The sequence below is a fragment of the Acinonyx jubatus genome, chromosome C1 (genome assembly GCF_027475565.1).
Source record: "Acinonyx jubatus isolate Ajub_Pintada_27869175 chromosome C1, VMU_Ajub_asm_v1.0, whole genome shotgun sequence".
In the NCBI taxonomy this organism is placed as follows: Eukaryota; Metazoa; Chordata; class Mammalia; order Carnivora; family Felidae; genus Acinonyx; species Acinonyx jubatus.
In genome coordinates, this window is record NC_069381.1 from 5333777 (window position 1) to 5358481 (window position 24705).

Genomic DNA, 24705 nt, shown 5'->3' on the forward strand with positions numbered 1-24705 from the left:
GGCTCCAGGCTCCAAGCTGTCAGCACAGAGCCCAACACGGGGCTTGAACTCACGGAGTATAAGATCATGACCTGAGCTGAAGTCGGGACGCTTAACTGACTGAGCCACCCAGGCGCCCCTCATCTGTGCCTTTTTAAAAGGAGTTTGTGTGTGTGTGTGTATTTTTAATCAAGTACATCTTCATTGATCATTCAAAAGCCCATTTTCTGACTCTTCCTATATTCTTCTGCTCAGAAGTGCAGAGATCTGGACCATTTTCAGTATTTTGGTTTCCTCTCTCTCTCTTTTTTAGAGAAGAGAGAAGGAGCACAAGGGGAGAAGAGGAAGAGGAAAAGAGAGAGAATCCTAAGCAGGCTCTACACTCAGCACGGAGCCCAGCGCAGGGCTCAAATCCGCGACCCCGGGATCACAACCTGAGCCGAAATCAAGAGTCGAATGCTCAACTGACTGAGCCACCCAGGAGTCCCAGTATTTTGGTTCTTTACAGCTCTCACTGTGTGTGCTCCTTCAGTGTATCTTTTTAAAACATCTTGGTTTTAAGCATTTCCTCTGTTCCTATGAGTAAGGACTTTTCACCCCAGTGAGCGAATGTCCAAAAGATAAATTCAAGGAGCTGTAAGCAGAGGAGACGTAAATAGTCAGCAAACACCGGGGAGAAGGTTCAGCCCCTCGATCGAGGCAAACTTAGACGCTGCTGCACTACCACTTCACAAACCAATAAAATTCATGCAGAGAGCAATAAAATTGGTGCGATCATTGGCAGGCGTGAGGATTGTGAGAAAATGCCCTTAGAGACACTGGACCAACTTGTGTAGATCAGTGGGACAGTACACAGTGAGAGGCAGATGATCGTACCACTTGGCCCAGGGCCCTGACTTCGGGGACTTTATTCCAGGCAAGAAACAAGTGAAAGACACGTATGTGTCATACACCTAAATGCCGGAAGTTGTCGACGTCGACAATCCGTGAGGTGTGTCCAGACTATTACAATGAAATAGAGTTTTATCACCAAAGTAAATGTGTCACCGGATTATTGCAGTGATATCGGAGAGATGAGCATGGGCAGTTTCAGCGATAGAGGATGCACCCCAGGAAGCAGTAAGGGACAGACCTCAGTCCAGTGCCCTCAGTCTGAGAGCCACTGCTAGAATAGGAAAGCCCCTGGAAGATCCTGGATGTGACTACATCTCAAGAGTATCTCCTCCTTTGTTTTTTTAATAATGTTTATTTTTGAGAGAGGGAAAGAGCATGCGTGAACATGGGAGGGGCAGAGGGAGAGGGGGATAGAGGATCCAAAGCAGGCTCTGCACTGAAAGCAGTGAGCCGGATGTGGGGCTAGAACTCACAAACTCTGAGATCACAACCTCAGCCGAAGTCGGACACTCAATCAACAGCCACCAGGAGCCCCAAGAGTATCTCCTTTGAAAGAATCATTTATTGTCTGGGGATAGTTCAAGTTTGTCTCACCAAGGAGGGGCTGCTCTGCCCTGTTGCTCTGGGAGTGGGTGAGTAACACTTTGTCTTTATTTCCCGCAGCATCTCAGTACGAATTCGCTCTGGTGAAATCCTTTTTCTGCAGGATCCGTTAAGTCTCGGGGCTTGTGGGGGCCGGGAATGGTGGGTTATGTTCTGATTTTATTTGGTACTTTTTAGATTCTTCCGGATTCATCTAGGACTCCGATCTTGCCATCAGAAGTTTGTATTTTGTTTATTTTTTTAGTGTGAGAGAGAGAGAGCAAGTGGGGGAGAGGGAGAGAGAGAATCCTAACTCAGCAGGCTCCATGCCGAGCACAGAACTCAACACGGGGCTCGATCTCACAACCCTGAGATCATGACCGGAGCCAAAATCAAGAGTCAGATGCTTAACCAGCTGAGCTATCCAGGCACCCCAAGAAGTTTGTATTTTGATTGGGAAGAGACATACATTCACAAAATGCCTACCTACATAAAAATGCAATCAGGAAAAAGGGCAAAAAGATTCTTGTTAGCCAGTGATGCAGGGAGGGGCATTGTCTCTCTCTCTCTCTCTCTCTCTCTCTCTCTCTCTCTCAACCACTGGATAGTAAGTTAACTGTCAAATGGCCATTGTTTTAGGTTCTTTGGTTTTTGGTTTTGGTTTGGTTTTTTTTTTTTTTTTTTTTTTTTTTTTTTGCTTTTTGTCCTTTGGTCACATTTAAAATTAATTTTTGAAATTTCTGTGCCTCATGTGGGGCTTGAACTCACAACCCTGGGATCAGGAGTCACATGCTCTACCGACTGAGCCAGTCAGGTGCCCTGAATTTTTGAAATTTTCAATAACTTTAAAGGAAGATAGATCTGTTCAAGGGAAGGATTTAAAATGTCCAGACATAGTGAACCAGAAGAAAACAGACCAAATTTTAATAGTAGTTGATTTCTGGTAGGAGTCATTGGTGACTTTTACCATAATTTGTTCCTGTTACTTTGTCAATAAAAAGAAAACGTGTTTCAACGATGTTATGATTCCCAGTATTAGTACTAAAGTTCCTAAATGCTCCAGACGTGTGGAAAACTAAAGAGAACACGCCTTGTAATGGATTAGTCGGCCGCTCCGTGGGGTTGGGGGAACTTGAGCTAATGGTATTCCGGTGCTTGGGGGAGCGATACCCCGGGGAAGGTGTGCAGGAGGGAGGGCTGTGTTGGTTCATTCAGTCCTTTACAGAGGAGTTCTTATGAAGAGCTTAGAACAGTGCTTACCACATAGTAAGTGCTGTTTGTGTTTGTTTTATTAGTAAACATACCCGTGTGCCTTCTCTGAGCCAGGCGAGGCTACAGGTACAAAGTTCTTGCCCTCATGGACCTTACATTCTGTGTGTAGGGGGACCAATAATAAACAGGTGCCTGTGTATGTGTCAGCTGGTGGCAAGTTCCGTGTAGAACAGTGCAAGCGAGTAAGGGAATTCTGGGCAGTACAGAGATTACTAGTGTTCTCAGGGGGGTCAAGGAATCTTCTCTAACGAGAAGCGTGATTGGAGCCAGAGTCTGAAGGAGGTGAGAGAGTGAGCCACACCTCTCTGAGAGAAGAGTGTTCCAGATAAGTGCAAAGGCCCTGGGGCGGAGCATGCTTGGCCTGTGGGTGGAGTGACAAGGAAGCTAATGCTGCTGGAGCACAGGAGGGGGTGAGCAGGAAGGACAGGAAGAAACAGGGAGCTTTGACTTCTGAAGGAAACGTTTTGTTCAGGTCTATCATTTATTTGAAAACTTTAGTTTTGGAATTTGCAAAATAAAGGGAAGTAGAGGAGAAAGGACAGTGGACCGGTACGCACTTACCATTCCGCCTCGATAACTTTAACCCACGGCCAGTGGTCTGTCATCTCTACCACCACCTGCTCCTCAGCCCGCCCTCCCCATGATTCTGAAGCAGAATCTCAGGTCGTGCATCATTTCCTCCATTGGCATCTCAGAATGGGATCTAGAAGATAAGGTTCCCATTAATGTCTGTGGTGCTCAAATTGTCCCGTCTGTGGCCAGCCGGAGCCCCTTCGGGTTAGCTCTGGGGCCGTGTGAGGGCGCCCCTGTGGTCGGTGACAGCCTCCTTGGCTTCAGGGATGATGTCCCACCCAGCCTCTTCCCAGACATTTCCTGCCTCAGACACGGAGTCAGTTGTTTCTCCAAGGATCCTTCACTCCTCGTGCTGGGAAGTGGCATCACCATCCGGAGACCAACTCTGCATGGTGGGGGGCGGGGAGGTTGCTAGGCTTATCATGGCTTCTAGGCATTCTCAGTTTCATCTTCCAGAAGGATGGTAATTGGTAATTGGTGTTAAAAAAGGACCGCGTTGGGCGCTGTGCTGGGGATGGCGTGGGCGCGACAGGCAGCAGGTGCACGGGGGGAGGGGATGCGGAAGTGTCTTGGATATCGTGGATAGATTTGTATGGGAGAGTTACTGGAGTTTATCCACGGACGAGGTTGGGGTGTGAAATAGAGGCTGAGTCGAGGTGGCGCAAGAGTCTTTGGCTCCAGTCGCCGTGTGCGGGGGCAAAGGAGACTAGGAAGGCAGCTTCCTGGAGCAGAGGGCAAGAGTACAAGTTAGGTTCGCCTTACCTGTTGGGAATCTACCTGTGGTGTTGAGCAGGCGTGGGTCCGTGAGTCTGGAGTTGCGGGAGAATTCCGGGCTAGAGACAGGGACTCGGGTCGCCTGCGCACGCAGGGCATCGCAAACCCCGTGGCGGGGTGGGCCTGGGAGATGCACACACAGAAGTCGGAGGGAGCGGGAGACACAGGCTCAGCTCGTGGCTCAGGGTCCGGGGAAGGCCACCCTCTTTCAGTGGCGGAAGCGGGTTCGTGGTGGAGAGTGGGGGCACTGGTGGAGGTGCCGGAGTCTGCAGAGAGGCGAATGAGCGAGGTGGGGGTGGGAGTGCGTGTGCACATGGCCAGGGACGGATGTGGAGCTTCTAGGCCACTACAGACTGTTTGACACCTATGTAAACGATGGTGGGAGAGGGGATGTGACTGGTAGAAACAAGGGAGTATGAATTCAGTTGTGGGCACATGGACAGTAAGGGGACCGTCGTATCCAAGGAGAAATGTCCTCTGGGCAGCTGGAGCTGTGAAACAGGGTGACAGTCTTGGAGTCGAGCCGCCCCGACCGACCCAGGGAGGCGCCCCGCAGCGGGGGTTGGGGCTTGGCCAGCAGGTTGCAGCCCTGCTTTCCGGCTCAGGCAGGCACGTAAGGAGTGTTCAACCGCACACAGGGCCCTGCACCCATCAGGTGTGGCTAAAGCAGTAAGACTGAGTCAGTCCCCTGAGAGATAGAGGAAGGGACGGTGAAGAACTGGCTTTGGGGGCACGATCACAAGGAACCCCGTTTTCTGTCATGTGGTACTTGGTTTAGACGCATGAGGTAAGATAGGTAGTTACACCTGTCCCTGTTGGAAGAAGCGGGAAGTCACATTGGGAAGTTACGGTTTGGCGGTCAGAAGGAAAGTCGCAGGATGGCTGGTTCCAGTTTTAACTCACTAAGCTGGTTCTCCATAAAGCCTCTTTTTTTTTTTTTATAAGTTTATTTTATTTTGAGAGAAAGAGAGCTGGGGAGGGGCAGAGAGAGAAGAGAGAGACAGAGGTGCCACACTGTCAGCGCAGAACCTGATGTGGGGTTCGAACTCAACAAACCATGAGATCATGACCTGAGCTAAAACCAAAAGTCAGATGCTTAACCCACTGAGCCACCCAGGCGGGCAGCTTTCCATAAGACCTCTTTATCTCTGAATAATGAATAAGTATAATTGCCTTTGGGTATTGAAAATATAAACTAATGTTTCTCTTCTCTTTCAAATAAACACGTTTAAACATTTTAGACTTGATCTGTCTGTCTCAGAAATTACCAATAAGACATTTCTCCTGCCTGGTTTCACGTTGGGCTAATTGAATGCGTGAGGACAGGCACTCATCATTTTTATTCTTTTCAGTGGAGGCGAAGTCAGAGAGCAAGAGAAGCGTTACTACCCATTCCGGATTATTCCCTATTTGATGCGCGTACATGTCTCTACCCAGCGGGAACCTGAGTTGTGCTGTCTCACCCTGGTGGAGAAAGTTCGCTCTGGTTATGAAGGTGAGTCCGGAGTGTCTGCTTTTAGATCAGACGTAACCTGTCAGCACACCAGGTGGGAACACGTGAAAGCCTGTTTACTGAGCTGTGGAACCAGAAAAGAGCTCTCAAGGCTTCAGCTTGGCCCCGAACTCTGTGGGCATCTGTAGCATATAGCAGATCTTCCCTGATGTGTATTTACTACCCTTGACTTCTTGCGTGCTTATCTCCTTCAAGGCAGCAGCACAGCCCAAGGGTCTAAGCACAGACTTGGCCACAGATATGTGATCCTCTGACCCTTTCTGTACTGGGGACTGTCCTATGGCCTTTTGCTTCTGCCCTGTGTGAAATAGCATAGAAAGTGTGGCACAGAAACATCACAAAAACGAATTTGTGTTTTTTAAGTGTTTTGAAATCCCTTGAGTAAAAACTATAGTTTATATCTTCTGATGGCAGAACTACATTTCTAAATTCATGCATTAGTACGGAAGTAGCTTACATTTATTATTTGCAATTACAGTCTGCTCTGCTGTAACCTGACATCTGCTTCCTTAAAAATTACTGTCCTGTGCAAAATAAACCCCAAACACACATGCACAAAACCACAGGGCTTATGGGAAAAATGGGTTTTAGGGGCACAACACTCAAAACACTTAACTGCACATTAAAAATAAGACACGAATCTAATAAAAACAGTAACGGTTTTACACATTAAATGGTTAAGAAATACACAGTCGCTGCAGTAAATATGGCACCTCACCTTGAAAAAGCCCCGCGATGGCTTGTGGCTGTGGGTGTTGGCACCTGCCGCGGCTCCTGAGTTACTGTGGAAGGAGGGGGGTGGAAGGAAGGTTGTCTGAAGTCAGATGTGGACGGTCATGGCTCGTAACACACAGCACACAGAGGTAGCCATAGGTATTTGAGGGGTGTGCGTGTGTTTGTGTATTCGTGGGTGACTCTGTTCACCTCTCGTGTCTTGCAAATGAAATTGTGCGTGATTTCAAATCACTCCACTTGCAAAATGAATTACAGCAGAATTGGCCACACCAATTATATTACAAAGATTTGAAATCTCCGAATCACGCCAACACCAAATCCAGGGTGCTCAGTTACACACAACCACCAAATACAACCGTGCTTTCTAGTCCTGACCTTTAATTTCCCCTTGCTTTGACTGTTGGATTCTTTGTGGTGAGTAAGCTTTTCGTGTACACAAATTACTTAAAATTAACTTTAGGAGGGCGCCTGGGTGGCTCAGTCAGTTGAGCATTCAACTTGGGCTCAGATCCTGATCTCACGGTTTGTGCTTAGTTTAAGCCCCGCGTCGGGCTCTGTGCTGACAGCTCAGAGCCTGGAGCCTGCTTCGGATTCTGTGTCTCCCTCGCTCTCTGCCCCTCCCCCACTCATGCTCTGTCTCTCAAAAATGAATAAACATTAAAAAAAATAAATTAAATTAACTTTAGGGGCACCTGAGTGGCTCAGTCAGTTAAGCTTCTGATTCTTGATCTCAGCTCAGGTTTTGATCTCAGGGTCGTGAGTTTGAGCCCTGCATTGGGCTCTGCACTGGGTGGGAAGCCTTAAAAAAAGAAAGAAAGAAAATTAAATTAACTTTATTAGGCATTGCATTTTGACTTAATTAAAATGGAGTTAATGAAAATTATAATTTAACTATAGCTTTGGCTACTTAAAAGCCAGGCGCCCTAAGTGACATTTCTATCATTTCATATAGAGATATTGTTTCCTTTTTAATGTAAGTGGTTAGTTAAGTAAATGACTAATTAGATATTTGCCTTTAGGTGAGTCTTTCTGTTTTTCATAGCTCCTCAAATCCCGATGGATAAAAGAATTTTTACCACAACACACACCCCAGGGTGTGTTTTTCTTGAAACAGACGAAAGGTAAGTACTTCTTTAGGCCTGAAAGACATTTGTTTCTGAAAATAGAGAAAAATGTGAGAACATTTACGTTATGTTTACATACTTCTACATTATGTAACAGACATCTATCCATTTGCCCATTTGATTTCTGTTAGTTTGCAGTTTATTTTTAATATAAGTAGTTAGCATATTCTACTTCTCAGATTTAAATTTGATTTCAGATTTATGTTTGATTTCACAATAGTCTGCTTTAGGTAAGTCAGGACTTAATTATTGTTCTATTTCACACAAGAGGACAATGAACCTGGCCACATAGTATGTGATGTGTTTGAAATGGGACCAAAACTCTGGCCTCCTACTTCCTGTGCCAAAGTGATTTCCACCAGACAAGGGCTTCCCCAACCAGGCTTTGATGAAATGTTTATTAGTCTGAAGTGAGGGGGGAAACAAAGGAAAAATAAGAACAGGTTTTGTTTTTCTTTTTTTGGTAAAGGTAAGTTTATTTAATTTAAAACATTATTACTTATTTTGAACTTACGTCCTTTCTACTTTTTTGGTATTAAAAGAGTCTTAAAGAAGAGTGATAGTAGATAGTAGTTGTTCCTTATTATTGTTTTTTAAATAAATTGATTTGGAAAAAGAAACATTGTTATCCCCTGATGAGTACCCTCTGTTTTCCCCCACATTTATTTTTAAATTTTACTTATTCACAAAATGTGAAAATCTGGGGATCGGTGCACCACGGCACACGTAAGCGTAGAGCAAAAGAGTCAGAAAAGCTGGCATGGTTATGATAGTTATTCGTTTTGATTTTTAAAAAATCTTAACATCTGAAAATAGGCTTATTTAATAGTAGACAGCCTGAAACTAAACAATAACAGCGAAATACTCCGTATAATGTCATCTGTAGAAAGTAAGAACATTTAGCTGGAGATATTTAACGGTTTACATTTATTGCACGAGAAAGTATTTGTGCATTTGTACACACAGAAAACATTTATGGGGTCGGGTCTTCCTAAGTCATCCTGAAGACTTTGAATTCACAGCTTTCCCATGAACCTGCATCCCACCCACGTTTCTGCGTGCTGGTTGTCTGTCTGTCATCACCTTCTAGGCGACATTGCTTATGTACAGTCTTAACCATGCCGTGTAAATTTGTAGCCCCCCCCCATTCATTTGACATCATAAACATTTTTCTACATTATGGTGTGATCTTTGTAAACTTTTTTTAAGGAGGGGGGCATCAGAGACCCCCGAGGAACTTGCTAAAAATGCGGATTCCTGGTCTTACCCCAGCAGCCCTGACTTAGCCTGTGGTGAGCCTGTGAATCGTCTTGTAGCAAGTTCCGCGGGTGATTTTGATGCACTCTGTCTGATGACCAGCATTTCTTAGATTGTGTAACCATTTCCCCAGCGTGGGCACTAGGGTGGTTTGCTCTTATAAATGCGGTAATGACATCTTCCGCGTACCTGTTTTTTCTTTCGTATTTAGAAGTAAAAAAGTATTTTTAAAAGTGTATAAAGTATGAAAATTGCTTGCTGCGTGTAACATGCTGCCCGTGCTGTGTGTGTCCCCAGAGCGGTGTGTCTGCCGGGTTACCTACCTCAGGATCTGCTGGGGACATCCATCTTGGCGTACGTGCACCCCGAAGACCGTCCTCTCATGGTTGCCATACACCAAAAAGGTGAGGGCCTGCTTCTTTACAGGAGCAACCGCTCATCTGCTCCGACTCTCCATTTCATTTCATGTTAGAGCTCCTCTTAAGGTCTAATCACTACAGCTCACCCTTCAACAGGTAAGCAGTGTGTTGAAGCTGCCAAAACAGTTTCTTCTCTATTTGGACATTTCTGAAAACCTCACTAAATGCCTGGGAACAGCCATTTGCAATAAATACCTGCGTTAAATAAATTCTAATCTCGTCGTATTCTCTTATTTAGTCTTGAAGTATGCAGGCCACCCTCCCTTTGAACACTCACCCATTTGATTCCGTACCCAAAATGGAGATTACGTCATATTGGACTCCAGCTGGTCCAGCTTCGTGAACCCGTGGAGCCAGAAGGTTTCTTTCATCATCGGTCGGCATAAAGTTCGAACGTAAGTCCGTCAGTGTTGGTGTTTTATAGAAGGACTTTTTTTTACCAAATAATATTCTTCCACCCACTGACACCCTTTGAATCAATTGACACATAAACCGAATAAAGCACAGAATGTTTTTAAAGTGCTTTTGGAATACAGTGTGGCAGTACACGTCAAGAGCCTTAAAAGATTTCTACCACTTTGACCCCATGATTCCCTTATGGGAATAGTCTAAGGGAACATGCCTGAATACAGAAAAGCTTTACAAAGAAAAGACATCTTTTGCAGCATTGTTCAATCATAATGACAGACTTAGAGCAGCTTATATGCCCATCATTAAGAAAGTTCTGGAATATTTGACATGTTGTATTATTGGTCAATACAAATTTTTGCAAAGATTATATAACATGAGAAATTGATAATAGATTAGACTTAAAAAGCAGCATACAAAATTGCTGATGCCATATGGTCATAACATGTTCAAAAGACAAACATTGTAAAACAGGAAAAAGAAGAAGAAAGGTAATACATTAAAATACAGATTTTGGCTATGTGTAAGGTAATGGGGAGATAAAGGTTTTTTTTTTTTTCTCTTCTGAATTTTAAAGTTCTCTTTACTGAGTGTGTAAAACTTTTTGTATCAGCTTCTGCTGTCAAATTCCACTTATTTGTGTCCATTTTATCAAATTTTTTTTTTAAGTTTATTTATTTTAAGAGAGAGAGTGTGTGTGTGGGAGGGGCAGAGAGAGAGGGGGAGACAGAGGATCCCAAGCAGGCTCTGCACTGTCAGCACAGAGCCTGATGTGGGGCTTGAACTCACGAACTGCGAGATCATGACTTGAGCCTAAATCAAGAGTCAGACGCTTAACCCACTGAGCCACCCTGGCACCCCTCAAATCTTCATTTTTTTAAAAATTCGATGCTTTTTAGTTTTTATTTTCCTGCCCAGCACGGCTGACTCAAGCCTCTTTGATGGCTGCCGCTCGTCCGTGTGACAGGACCTTGTGAAATGGACCTGAAACAACCTGGCCCGCCATTCCTGTCCCCTAAAATACTCCGAGCCTCTTGACTTTTTGGTTTAAAATTTAAAACTGACCTGCAAGTTTCTCAGCTGGGCCGTAGGCTCTTCACAAAGACTGTGAAGTCTTTGTTTTTGAAGCACGGAAATTATACTGAACTCTTCAGGATCCTGCTGAGATTGAGAAATTAATTCTGTCTTCTGTGTTTTGTTGTACAGCTTTGTGCACATGAGCGCAAAACTGGGAGCAGTAGGTCTGCCGGTAAGACTTACTTTGGCATGTCTTCATACTGTAATAGAGGGCACCTAGCCGTGGCAGGAAGAGGTCCCAAGGTCCTCCTGCGTCGGTGTACGTCTGGGTTCGGCCCTCAGCGGAGCAGATCTGGAACCCTAAGCAGAGAAGTGGGCTCCATGCCGCCCTAACTCATGAGACCAAATTTGTGCTAGGGAGCTAGTGTAATAATTAGGATAAGAAATATGACTGCCCAGTAAGTGTTATTCACGTTGGTCAGAAAGGACATTTTTTTTCCGGTAGGAAAACCTGTGGGGAAATGAAAATAAGCAGGTGGTTGCTTAGTATGACTGTGAGAAACCCCAGGGCAGGTATGATTGCTTTCATGAGACATCTGTCTGTCTACTGGTCTACGTACCCTCCCTGTCAGTGCCAGAGCCACGTCCCAGATGCCCCACGTGTCCTTTCAGTTTTTTTATTATTAACTGATACCCAAGTGCTCCCCACGTCTGCAGATTAAAAAAATATTATACCTGTGTCTGCATCTCAGTTTTCAGAATTATGTAAGGGAAGTATTCAGAGTCTAGTAAGTATTAATCTTGTAATATAATTGTAAGGTAATTGTCCATAGTGTTTATAAAATGATTTTAACAAGTGCTTAGGGATCCCTGGCTGTGTCAGACATCATGCTAGACCCTGAGAACGAGATGGTAAACCAGACAGACATCCCCTGTACCATCACAGGGCCCCTAGTGTAGCAGGAGAGCCAGGATATGGAGGTGGCACGGTCACCTGTGAGCAGAGCTTTGGAGAGTGTGGCAGTTGAAGCAGGACGTGGATAGTTAGCAGGGACCCTAACTGTCTGTGGGCAGGCAGGTTATGTGCTGTTTCCTCTCATTCTACACTTAAAATCCGTGTTTGGCGAAAGAGTAACCCTGGCAGAGGTCACTGAGGGGAGGAAGTTGCAAATGCAGACGATAACCAGGTTTTCTCCCTGACTCCTCGTGTGCCTTCCTTCCGTCCCTGGTGCTGCCCGGCATTTGCCGCTGCCCCACAAAGGCCCTGTCTCTGCAGCCTCCACATTAATCGTCTTGAGTTACATGATTAGTGATTGAACATACAACTTCCCTTTGTAGAAAGTTTCACCAACAGGAATATGTAAATCTCATAATACAAAGCAGTCTGCCCTATTTCCATTTCGGAATTTCACTTGAATAATAAAACCCAAACATTTTTGGAAGGTATTCAAGCTTATAGTGGACGGATGCATTGATCACAAATCAGATGTACTTTATTCAACCAGCCTGCCCCTTCACTGACGTATTCCTGCTTGTACATGCCAGGCACTGTTGGAGCCACTGGAGAGGTGAACAAAATCGACCAGAGAGCCTCACCCCACAGTGCTCGTGTGGCAGTGGGAGGCACAGGCAACAGACCAATGGAGTGTCGCATACAGTGCGCCAGGCTGTGCGTTCCAGTATGGTTTGCCATTTACGTACCACATGCGCGATGCTGTGCTGATAGGCATTGGTTGGCACCATCCACGGTCTGTGCACCGAGGGAGTCGACGTTGCCGGTGGGGGGGGGGGGGGGGGTCTGGACAAAGAGGGAGGTGGTCTCCGGAGGCAGAGCTCTTCCTGACTGATGCTGCCGACATCCTGTGGTTTGTGGATAATTACTTCTGTCTTTGGGACAGCGTCTCAGTTTTTAGGGAATTGGGCTGTGTGTTTAAGTTGCGAGAAACAGTGGCTATGGCAGAATGGAAAAAGGAACGTGTTGACTTTGGAGTCAGGCATGCCGACTGGAACCCTGACTACTGCTTCTGCGTCAGGTGACTCGGCAAGGGTCCAGACCTCTCTGGCGTCATGATGATTCCTGCTTTGTAGGGTTTGGAGGACTCAGGGGATACTTGCCTGACTCAGTAGATCGTATCAGTGGTACCTTAGTTACTCAGGTACCAAGAGGCAATACACCACCGTAGCAAACGTGCACTCTGGAGCCCAGGCTCTGGTCCCTTTGTGAATACCTGCTTAGACTTCACCAGCTAGGTGACCTCGGGCAAATTTTCAACTCTGGTGAAGGACGTAATACTTGCTAGAGCATCTGGAACGGTGCCAGATGCTGAGCACCGATGCTGGCGCGTCGGAAGGGCTTAGAAAATGTTATTCTTGCTGTGTGTTATAAAAGATACACAGAAGTCAGTTCCTGCATAGAAGTCAGTTCCTTCCCTTCTTCGCGATGATTTCTGCTGGCATTTCTGCCCCTGGCTGTGTCCAGGTAGTAGTTTTAAAAGGCTCTAGTAAAAACAAGACTAAGGGTACCATGACAGCCACGTTTTCACCAATAGGTGGGTGGCAGAACCACCTTCATAACATAACTGAAGTGCTTGGGTACGTTAAACATTAAATGTTGTTCAGCAGACCTAGGGTCTTAAAATTCCTAGCATAGGTCATTCAGTTAATGTTGAATTTTGAAACCAGTAGCTGGTGAAGATACTTTGGTAGGTAGAGAGGTTACTCGTCACTGATTTTAGGTTTCTACAAATTCAGTGCTGACACAATTGTGGAAAGAAAGATTAGAGCTCTAGACAAGCCAGAGAAGCCTCTTAATGTCTCATTTGTTTCTTAGTATTTTCTCTGCCTCCATAAATGGAATTTTAGCTTTATATTTTCTGTTTGAAGTCAGAGAGTTGCTTTGTGTAAGTATAGATTTATTATTTGAACATTCTGTTTAAAGGTCACCTTAGACATGGGGTGCCTGGGTAGCTTAGTTGGTTGAGTATCCAGCTTCTGCTCAGGTCATGATCTCACGGTTCGTGGGTTTGAGCCCCACATCGGGCTCTGTGCTGACAGCTCGGAGCCTGGAGCCTGCTTCCATTCTGTCTCCCTCTCTCTCTGCCCCTGAAAACGTTAAAAAAATTTTTCTTAATTTTAAAAATTAAAAAAAAATCACCTTAGACTTTATTGTAAATTCATCTTGAATTGCTTGACTCCATCTTTCACTTGACACCTTGTAGGAGTCCGCCGAGTGAGGATGTTTTCGCGACCCAAATAAAAAAGACGAACCATAATGACAAAGATGTAACAGAATTGCAAGAACAAATTCACAAACTTCTCTTACAGGTAAAGTGAGATTTTAAAAAGCAAACACGGGGCGCCTGGGTGGCGCAGTCAGTTAAGCGTCCGACTTCAGCCAGGTCACGATCTCGCGGTCCGTGAGTTCGAGCCCCGCGTCAGGCTCTGGGCTGATGGCTCAGAGCCTGGAGCCTGTTTCCGATTCTGTGTCTCCCTCTCTCTCTGCCCCTCCCCCGTTCATGCTCTGTCTCTCTCTGTCCCAAAAATAAATAAACGTTGAAAAAAAAATTAAAAAAAAAAAAAAGCAAACACAAAATTTCCATAGTCGTGTTTTATTTTAACATTTGCTCATAGTGAAGTCACTTCACAAAGGTACACGGCAAGGAGAGAAAAATCTTTACGTCTGCGTTCCAGGAGTTTTTGTTTTCCTGGTTGTTTTTTAAATTCAGTTTTATTAATCTTGTTCCTGACTGAAACGCACAGAACATTCTTTTAAGATCCCATTCTAAGCAAATCGAGTCATAGTAGGCAGGTAAGACAAGGAAGCTATTTCTAAATGAGAACATCCTTCTTGTATTTCCGACACTAGCCATGTGCTCAACTTCTGGGATTTGCCATATTTTTTTAAACAATAATTCTAATTGTAAAGGATGGGGGCAGAGGGATGGCAGGTCTCAGCATCTCTGGTTACTCCAAAACAAACGTGGCAAAAACTACTTCTTGAAAGCAGATGCCAAAAATGATTTCTACTGGAGACCCAACTAATAAGCTTGTGAAGCGTTGACTGGTGGTGTCACACAGAAAACCGTGCGCCCGTAGCTTCCAAACTGTCTTTTGTAAAGTCTCTAGGGTTCGTGAAGGAAGTTCGTGGAAAAAAAGTATGGTATTTAATTTGTTCCGTCTGTTCCAAACTCAAAATAAAGAACTACTAGAGTTCACTGTCCTATTTTGTGACCTCTCCTATAACCATGTGGCTTTCTAAAGACTTGTTCTAGAAATGTCCACCGGGCTAGAAAACTAGACTTTGCCTTTGAGAGTTACCGAACGAGAGAGGAATGTCTTTTTTGTCAGCCTCGGGCCGGAAGCATGGAGCTTCACACACCGCACGTAGGATTTCGGAAGCGTCCACCTTCGCGTTCGGTGATCTCAGACACACTCTCGGGTGCCAGCCGCTGTGCCTGTCTCCTGGCGGCCCCGCACCCCATAACGCTGACACCCGGCCCCCTTTTCCCTTCAGCCGGTTCACACGAGCGCCTCCGGCAGCTACGGGAGCCCGGGCGGCAGCGCCTCGCGGGAGCAGCGCGTCGGGAGCGCGTCGTCTGGTGACGCCGGCGGACCCCGCGCCGCGCACGCGCACCGGGAGCCGGTACGTGAGCCACGTCGCGTCTGCGCAGGCGCGCCCTCCACCCTCTGCGTCCTCGGAGCGCGTGTGCGCCGCTCCTGCACCTCAGCGCCTGTGACTTCCTGTTAGAGATTCTGGACCTTGATCGTAGACGCCCTGCTGACCCCATTTTGGTTTGAAACAATGGCTGTTAAAATACCAGCTTTGGAAGGTGATATTTGGGTTTATTGTACGATTTCTAAGGATTACCGTATTGCGAATAGACGTGTGTGAAGCCTCATTTGTACTGGCCGTGCCGAGGCTCGGGGAGGAAAGTGAGTTAACATGGTCACTGTGTTCTCAGCCGCCATGTCCTCAGAGAACCGGAAGTTACGTGTGTTTTGTTCGTGTATCTTTTAATGTACATGTTTATAATTTCTGAAGCACCTTCTCTCATTCTTTTCCCTCAGCTGACTTTGCAGCTAAACAAAATTAAGAATCTCGGTCAGCAGCTCTACATTGAGTCAATGACCAAGTCACCAGATAAGCAAGTGACGGCGATGTGCACAGGACGGCTTGGCGGTGAGTCAGCGCGGCAGCTTCCAGACCTTCTCCCACGGCTCTGCCCTCTCTTGGGGTGACGTGGGCGTGTGAGCAGAAAGCCACAGGCCTGTGCTGTCACCTTTCACCTTTCCTTGCCCGGGTGACGAGAGCAATAATGATAATGGCAGCAGCAAATACTGCTCGGGAAGCTAAATGGTATTAGAGTGCATTTCCGTGTATTTCCACTAAAGAATTAATGTTTTTGGTAACACCAGCAGATTCATAGATTCTTCCAAATAAGGTATCTATAAATCAAAAAAGTTAATTAAAATTTTTTAAATTTTTTTTGAGGGGGGGAGAGAGGAACAGCGCAAGTGGGGGAGGGGCAGAGAAAGGGAGACCAAGAATCTGGGAAGCAAGCTTTGGGATCTGAGCTGTCAGCACAGAGCCGCAAGCAGGGCTCCAACTCAGAACTGTGAGATCATGACCTGAGCCGAAGTCCCACCTTAACAGACTGAGCCACCCTGATGCCCCAAAAGAGTTAATTTTAGAGTATGTTTCAGATTTTAGAAAGTACATTAACATAATAGTTCTGTCATTTAGAACAAATGAAGAATATTTATGACCTCAACTGAATGTAAAATTGGGGATTTTTTTTTAAAATACATGTTTATGAGGTAAGGAATGTTCCTAAGGAATTGGATCAATCATGACGATTGACATTGTTTAGAAAAGTTAACCTACTGGCATTACATAGCAGAGGAAGGATCTGTGATATAACGTAGAGACCAAGTTTTATTAACTTTTTTAGTTTAGTTAGCTTTCCCTTCACTTGTCTTCCTGAATGTTAATATAACTTTGGAAGTCGTCATAGGTTTGGTCACCAGAATATTATTAATGGTCTCTATCCTTGTCAGATGTGGGTATTTACACAGTAGGGGTGAAATTTCTTCTCTAAAGTCAATAAGAATAAAAAATAATCATAGCTATATCCTTCAGTACTTGCCATGATTTACACAACAAAAACATCCAACCACTGCTCTTTCAGGTGGTATCACAGGGAGCCCTGAGGCTGCCCTCCCGATACAGCATGCCCAGTCCGTGGGTTTTTCTTGTTGCCTTGGTAGGAGGTTTAGCACTCTGCTTGTTTCTTTTGCTGTAGCTGTAAGGGCACGAGACAGAAACAACTTTTTTTGTCCCTTGAAACCATCAGATTTCCTATCTTAAGTATCTGACTTGCTGTATGTTATTATCCCATGTCCTAGCATTGGGACTTCTTTAGGGAGATTTGACGGCTAAAATTTGTACATTTTTTCTTTATTTAAAGAAAGTGGTCCACTTTGTGCTGCTCACTGCTGCTTAGGCCTAGGACCTCATGTTAGGGCCACAGTTTTTTGTCCTGACCTCTATGTTTCTTGTCAGAGTGGAAATCCTTTCTTACCTTCTGCTTTGTTCAGTTTTGTATCACCCACCATTGGCCTGGAAGTGCCATCACTATCATGGTTTAAAGGCTGTATTCAAGTTGTAGCTAATTCTGTGCATTTATGATGCTATTCTAGAAACTGACATTATCCTACTACTTAGCTATACGCTGTATTTGACTCTAACACACATAGGACGTGTCTTTTGGGTGAGAGGGAAGATCTGCCATTTGATAGAGCTTCGGAGAACTAATGTTACTTGGGCATCTTGATTTTATTAACATCTCAAGACCTACAAGTTTAAAGAGCTAGTAAAAAATCTTTATTACAACTTACTCAAAAGAAACAAGTATGCAACTTCAAGATAATCTTATAATTTAAATGTTAGAAATTGAGTAGAAATAAGTCCAATCAAAAGGAAAATAGTAAGTAGTCATTGTGTACATAGCTTATGTACAGGGTGCCAGAGCCAACAAGAAGATAAGGTTTTAAGTTTATATTTTTACTTTTCTTATGAGGGCAGATTAGGCTTTGAAATAGAGGAAGGTGGGAAATTTTCAAAAGTTAATACGGAAAGCCAAGGACTAGCAAAGATATAAAGCCCTTTCATCAGCTTTATATACTGATGCCAGTTGCTAGAAGCAGCTAGAGAAATTGGGGAAAATGTTCCGGTTCTGGGGTGGTAGTGCTTGAGGGAGAGATATTGATCGATGAACTGAACTCATTCAGGGTGAGCGTGCTTTGGTTTCTGCTCAGGGAGAGATGGAAAGAGCATCATTCCAAACTGAGAAGGAAAAAAGCCATATGGCAGCAAATTCATGAGCTTGCTTGAACATGTCAGAGTACTGAGGCTACGTGGCAACCAACAGGCCGAAAATCTAAGGGAGAAACGTGCTTGCAGGGAGAAGTGAGATCCAGCCCTGGATACTGATGCACTAGCTGACGGAACTGGTAACTCGCAAGAGACAGGCCTCCAAGGCATAGTACCAGGGGAAGACCACAGGCTTCAAGTGGAGCAGATATAGGAAAAAACCCAAAGCTCTCTTGCGCACCAGCCACCACGTAAGTACAAAATGTCACTAGAGGAATTGGAAAGCTATAACGACGTTGAATGGACCCATAGCAACGGCAGACCTTAGGCCTGGCCAACAAATTAGGTTAACTCGAACACAGACCCAGCAGAAGGAAAGGCATGCTAGTCTCCACTGTCCTACACAAGATACTCAGTTTTCAACATATGAAAAGGCAAGGAAAAAAACTCCCAAGAGATAAAGCAGCCATCTGAACAAGAGACGGATATGACACAGATGTTGGAACTACCCGACAGGGAATTTAATACATTAAAATCTATGGGACAGTGAGCAGCATGCAAAACCACATGGGTATCAGCATAGAGATGGGACATAAAATAAAGGATCAAAAAGAAATACCAGAGTTGTAAATATGTCTTGGATGGGCACTCAACACACCCAAAAAAGGAATCCATAAACTTGAAGATCGATACATACAGGTTATGTCAACTGAAACACAAAGAGAAAGAAATATGTAGAATAGAGCCTCTAAGAACCCTGAGGCACTATCAAATGATCTAACATAAGAGTAATGGAATCCCAGAAGAAATACTGGAAATAACGACCAAGAATTTTCCACAGATAAGAAGAACACCAAGTAGCATAGATACAAAAAATAACCAAATAAAAACCAATCACAAGATAAAAACACCACGTACTTGGGAAAAAAATACACCACGTACTTGGAAATATCATATTCCAATTGCCAGAAACAAAAGCAAAGAGGATATCTTGAAGGTAGCCAGAGGAACATAGACTACATACAGAAAAACAAGGATAAGAATTACAATAGGCATTTTTTTTAGATGCTGGGGACACTAGAAAACAAAATGTCTTAAGACAAAAAAATTGTTAGTGCAGAATTCCCTACATGATGGAAAGTATCTTTCAGAAATGAAGGAAATTGAAAGATTTCTTAAACAAAAACTAGGCGGGGAGTGTATTGCCAGCAGATCTAGTCTATAAGAAACGCTAAGGGAATTTCTAAAGGGGGAAGGAATATGGTACCGGACATAAAACTTGGATCTACACAAAGTAATGACAAGCACTGGAAATGGAGTTAATGAAGAAGTTTTATTTTTTACATATTTTTAATTGCCCTGGAAGGTAACCAACTAACGCAAAAATACTCTTCTGCTTTTGTGGTCTATGTTAAAATACTGCAAAGGATTGGGGGAGGCACTGGAAATGTGCTGCTGTGGAGGCTTTACATCAGAAGCAATATATTATTTGGAGGTAGAAACTGATTTCTAAAAGATGTATGTTATGAAATTTCGAACAGCTATCAGAACTAGTTTCTAAAGAAGCAATAAATGTCATTTGACAAGATAAAGTGGAACTTAAAACATTTAAAGCAAAATGAGGCAGAAAAGAAACAAAAACCCAGATGGAACAAGTGGAAAACAGCTAGCAAAGTGGTACACTTTAATTCAGCTATATCCATAATCACATGAAATGTGAATGGTCTCAATATACCAGCTAGAAGACTGACATTGTCAGTGGGTGAAAAAACGAGAGGCATCTGCGTAGTATCTACAAGAACTCATTTTGCAAATAAAAATATAGGTTACGAGCAAAAGGTTACAAAAGATTCACATGCTAACAGGAATAAAAAGAAAGCCGGAAAGCTGTATTAATATCAACTAATGTAGACTTTAGGATCATGAACTTTATCACGGAGGGTTTCAGAGGGATATTGCATGACAACAAAGTGGTTGATTCTCTGAGAGCATGTAACAGTCCTAAAAGGTTATGCACCTAACATCAGAGCTTCAAAATACACGAAGCAAAAACTGATAAAAACTTTGAGAAATAAACAAATCCTCAGTGGTAGAGACCGTAACAAACCTCTCTCTAATTGATAAAACAAGTGGACAGAAATTTAGCAAAAGTATAGAAGATCTGAATAACACCATCAAGAAGATTGGCTTGAACATGTATGGAACATTCCAACCAACAACAACATACTTATTTTTCTGAAGGGCACATGGACCATTCATCAAGATAGACCTTATTCTAGGCCATAATACAAACCTTAACAATTTAAAAAATATATAAATCATATTAAGTATATTCTCTGACTTGATTAAACTAGAAATCAGTAACTGAAAGGTTTGTCTAGAAAATTCCCAAATGTTTGAAAATTAGAGAACACATATCTGAGTAACCTACAGGTCAAGGTCTTAAAGGGAAGTAAAATCATTTTGAAAGGAATGAATTGAAAAGACAACAAAAAAAATTGTGGAATGAAGCTAAAGCAGCGCTTAAAGGGAAATTGATATAGCATTGATTGTATAAGAAAAAGAAAAAAGGTCTCCATCAGTAATCTAAGCTTTCTCCTAAGAAACGAGAGCAAGAAGAGCAAATTAAATCCCAGGTAGGCAGAAAGAAGGAAATCTTTAAAACCAGGTATCGATGAAATTGAAAATAGAAATAAGAGAAAATGAAATCAAAAGCTGATAAAAATAAAATTAATCTTTTGGCCATACTTAATCAGAAAAGAAGACAGAAATGGCCAATATTGGGAATGAAAGATCATACAGATGTTAAAGTGACTACAAACAACTCTATCCCCCCAACTTTGGTCTGTTATTTGAAAGAAACAAGCTATCAGAACTCAGTGAAAATGGGGCACCTGGGTGGCTCAGTTGGTTAAGCATTCGACTTCAGCTCAAGTCATGATCTCACGGTTCATGGGTTTGAGCTCCGCATCTGCTCTGTGCAGACAGCTCAGAGCCTGGAGCCTGCTTTGGATTCTGTGTGTGTCTCTCTCCTCCCTCCCTGACTCATGCTCTCTGGCTCTCTCTCAAAAATAAATAAACATTAAAAAAAAAAAAAAAGAACTCAGTGTAAAAGTAATAGGTAACTAGAATAGACTTCTGTCTACTACAGGTACTGAATTTGAAATTGAAAACCTTACAAAAAGAAAACTAGGCCCAGATGCTTTCACTGGAGAGTTCTGTCAAACATTCAAGAAAGTAATAATTCCAGTCTCTACATAATCTTTTTGTCAGAAAATTGAAGACAGAAAAAAAATAGAAGAAGGAAGTTTGGAAAGGAAACTCCCAAACTCATTTTATGAGCCCATTAGTACCATAATACTGAAACAAGATAAAGACAATTCAAGAAAAGAAGATTATAGACCAGGATCCCTCATTAACATATTTGCAAAATCATCAAATCAAACTCAGCAAAGTATAAAAAAGGCAAATACATCACAATCAAATATGACTTATTCTAGGAATGCAAGGTTGGTTCAATATGTGAAAGTCAAGCACTTTAATTCTTCATGTTAACAATAAAAAAGACAAACCATCAGATTATTTTAGTAAATGGAGAAAAAGCATGTGACAAAATTCAACATCTACATATGATAAATATTCAAAAATGAGAAATAGAAAAAGAATTTCATTAACCTGACAAAAAGGCATCTACAAACACCTACAGCTAATGTTATGCTTGATGGGAAAAGAATGCTTTTACCCTAACCTAGAGAACAAGCCAAGGGTATCCACTTACCATGTCTTAATATTAGACTGGAAGTCCTGTCCAATGTAGTAGGCAAGAGAAAGAAATAAAAGACATACAGATTGGAAAGGAAGAAATAAAACACTTTCCATTCACAGATGACATGACTGTCTACATAGAAAAATTCTAAAGGATCTACAAAAAAAAAAAATACCGATTTTAGCAAGGTTACAAGATACACAGTCCATGTGGAAGATCAGTTAAATTTCTGTGTACTAACAAGGAACAATTGGAAACAAATTTTTAAAAACTATGCAAAACTGAAATACTTAAATACAAAATCTAACAGAAGATATGAAATAATCCATATACAGAAAACTGTAAAACATTGATGAAAGAAAAACTTAAAAGTACTAGGTGAATGAAAAGATATATCAAATTCATGATTTAGAATACTCAATATTGTTAAGATGTCAGTTCTCTCCAGGTTGGTCTGTACATTCAATGTAATTCCAATTAAACTCTCAGCAGGATTTTTTTTTTATAGATATCATCAAGAGGATCCCCAAATTTATATGAAAAAATAAACTAAAATAGCCAAAACAATTTTGAAAAAGAAAAGCAATGTTGGAGGACTTACTCTACGTGATTTCAAAACTTACTAATTAAGGGGTGCCTGGGTGGCTCAGTCGGTTGGGCGTCCGACTTCGGCTCAGGTCATGATCTCGCGGTCTGTGAGTTCGAGCCCCACGTCGGGCTCTGTGCTGAGAGCTCAGGGCCTGGAGCCTGTTTCAGATTCTGTGTCTCCCTCTCTCTCTGACCTTCCCCCGTTCATGCTCTGTCTCTCTCTGTCTCAAAAATGAATAAATGTTAAAAAAAATTTAAAAAAAACTTACTAATTAAGACAGGGTGATATTGGTGAAAAGATCAGTGGGACAGATTAGAGACAAAACAGACTTACACAAATGCAGTTTTTGACAGAGGTGCAAGGTCAAGTCAGTGGACAAAGGATAGTCTTTCCAACAGATGGTACTGAATGATTAGACATCCACATGTATTAAAAAACTGAACCTCAACACATAGCTCACATGCTATACAAAAGCTAATTCAAACTTGATTATAGACCTAAATGTAAAACTTAAAACTATAAACTTCTAGAAGAAATCTTAGGAGAAAGTCTTTGTGATTTGGGTTTGGCAAAGAGGTTTTAGATACAATATCAAAAGCATGACCCATGAAAGAAAAAAATGGATGAGACAGGCTGTATCAAAATTAAAAACTTCTCCTTGAAGGACATTAGTAAGACAATGAAAAGACAATATTTGCAAATTATAGGTACAATAAAAAAATTCCTATCCACAACACATAAAAAAACAATCCAATCAGAAAATGGTCAGTGGGTACCTGGGTGGCTCAGCTGGTTGAGCCTCTGACTCTTGATTTCGGCTCAGGTCATGATCTCATGGTTCGTGAGATTGAACCCTGTGTTGGGCTCTGCACTGATGGCACAGAGCCTGCTTGGGATTCTCTCTCCCTCTCTCTCTGTCCTTCACCTGTGCACATGGCACGCACACTCTCACTCTCTCTCAAAATAAATAAATAAACTTTTTTTTTAGTGGTCAAGAGATCTGACACTTCCGCAGTGAAGTACACCCAGATGGCAAATAGCATAGGAAACCATGCTCAATCTTAGTCATAAGGAAATGAAAACCACATGAGATACCATCACACACCAATTAGAATGGCTAAAAAGTAAAAGACAAAGTACTGACTATACCGAGTTGTGGCAAGAACTGTGAGCACTGGAGCTCTCAGTGCTGAAGGTAATGTCAAATTGTACAGCACTTTTGAGAAGTTTGGCAGTTTCTTACAAACTAAACATTCTCTCTTTTGCTATATGACCCAGCAATTCCATTCTTATTTACTCAAACAAAAGAAAAACTCGAGTTCACACGTAAACTTGTCTGTGTGTTTATCACATTTCATTCGCGCTCATCAAAAATTGGAAACAACATAAGATGTCATTCACCATTTAGGTAAATGGTTAAACCGGTCCATCCACACAATGGCGTATTGTTTAGCAGTAAAAGGGAAGGGACTTGATTCCTACAGCAACATATATGGATCTAAAATGCATTTTACCAAGTGGAAGAAGTCAAAATCAAAAGGTTACATATTCTACAATTCCATTCTAGAAAAGCATTCTTTCTGCATTGACCACAAAGGGACAGCTGAAGGGAAATTTCTGAGTGATGGAAACATTCTGTTTGTTACTCTGGTGGTAGAAACACAACTTTGTGTGCATTTGCTAAAAGTCATGGATCTGCACACCTCATCCCACCCAGAATGTAGAGGAAACCCAAAGTGATAGGAAGCCTGTGACAAATGAATCTAACTGCATCACAAATAAATGGCATTAAAATACTGAGGGTGTAAGGAAGAAAGGAGCTAAGTAACTTTGGAAATCAGTGTGTTAACTGGATACCCAAGGACTAAATACAAAATGCAAATGGACATGAACACTGTAATCAAGTTGATAAACTTGTTTCTTATCCAGTATGGCTTAGCAATTCCAAAGGTAATTTAGACGTAGGGTAGGTTGAACAAACAGGTGTGTATGTTATAGATAACAATAGATTCCTCACTATGAGAGAGGGAACTTACAGATCAGCAAAGAGGGAATGTTAGAATTGACTCTTGGTGCTGGGTTGGAGTTGAAGGTGTCAGCATGAACTCGTGCCTTTCTATTTAATGGATGCATGGACAGATGGATAGACAAGGGTTAGTATACATGCATTATATTTACTGGTTTTCCCCATTGAAAGGATTTACAAGGAAGTCCTTGTAGAAATAGGAAATTGCTATCAGTGGTCATTATGCTGTACACCTTAAACTTACACATTGCTGTATGTCAGCTATATCTCAATAAATCTGAAAGGGGAAAAAACATTCACAGTAATAACTGCTGTGGGGAATATCCTCCAGTGAAAGTTGAAATTAATTGAAATATTTTTAAATTGTGGTATATATATATGTACGTACATGTATACACATATACA

At 42.7% G+C, this 24705-nt stretch overlaps 1 protein-coding gene across 1 annotated transcript in view; it reads left to right on the forward strand.

Annotated features, from left to right (window-relative positions):
- The window catches only part of PER3 (period circadian regulator 3), a 57639-nt gene that overhangs the window by 7649 nt on the left and 25285 nt on the right, over positions 1-24705 (forward strand). Inside the window, 10 exon segments of the mRNA XM_053216112.1 lie at positions 1537-1584; positions 3132-3137; positions 5432-5569; positions 7365-7443; positions 9001-9107; positions 9361-9517; positions 13766-13871; positions 14895-15001; positions 15091-15279; positions 15497-15726. Coding sequence (XP_053072087.1) covers positions 1537-1584; positions 3132-3137; positions 5432-5569; positions 7365-7443; positions 9001-9107; positions 9361-9517; positions 13766-13871; positions 14895-15001; positions 15091-15279; positions 15497-15726 — 1167 coding nt within the window.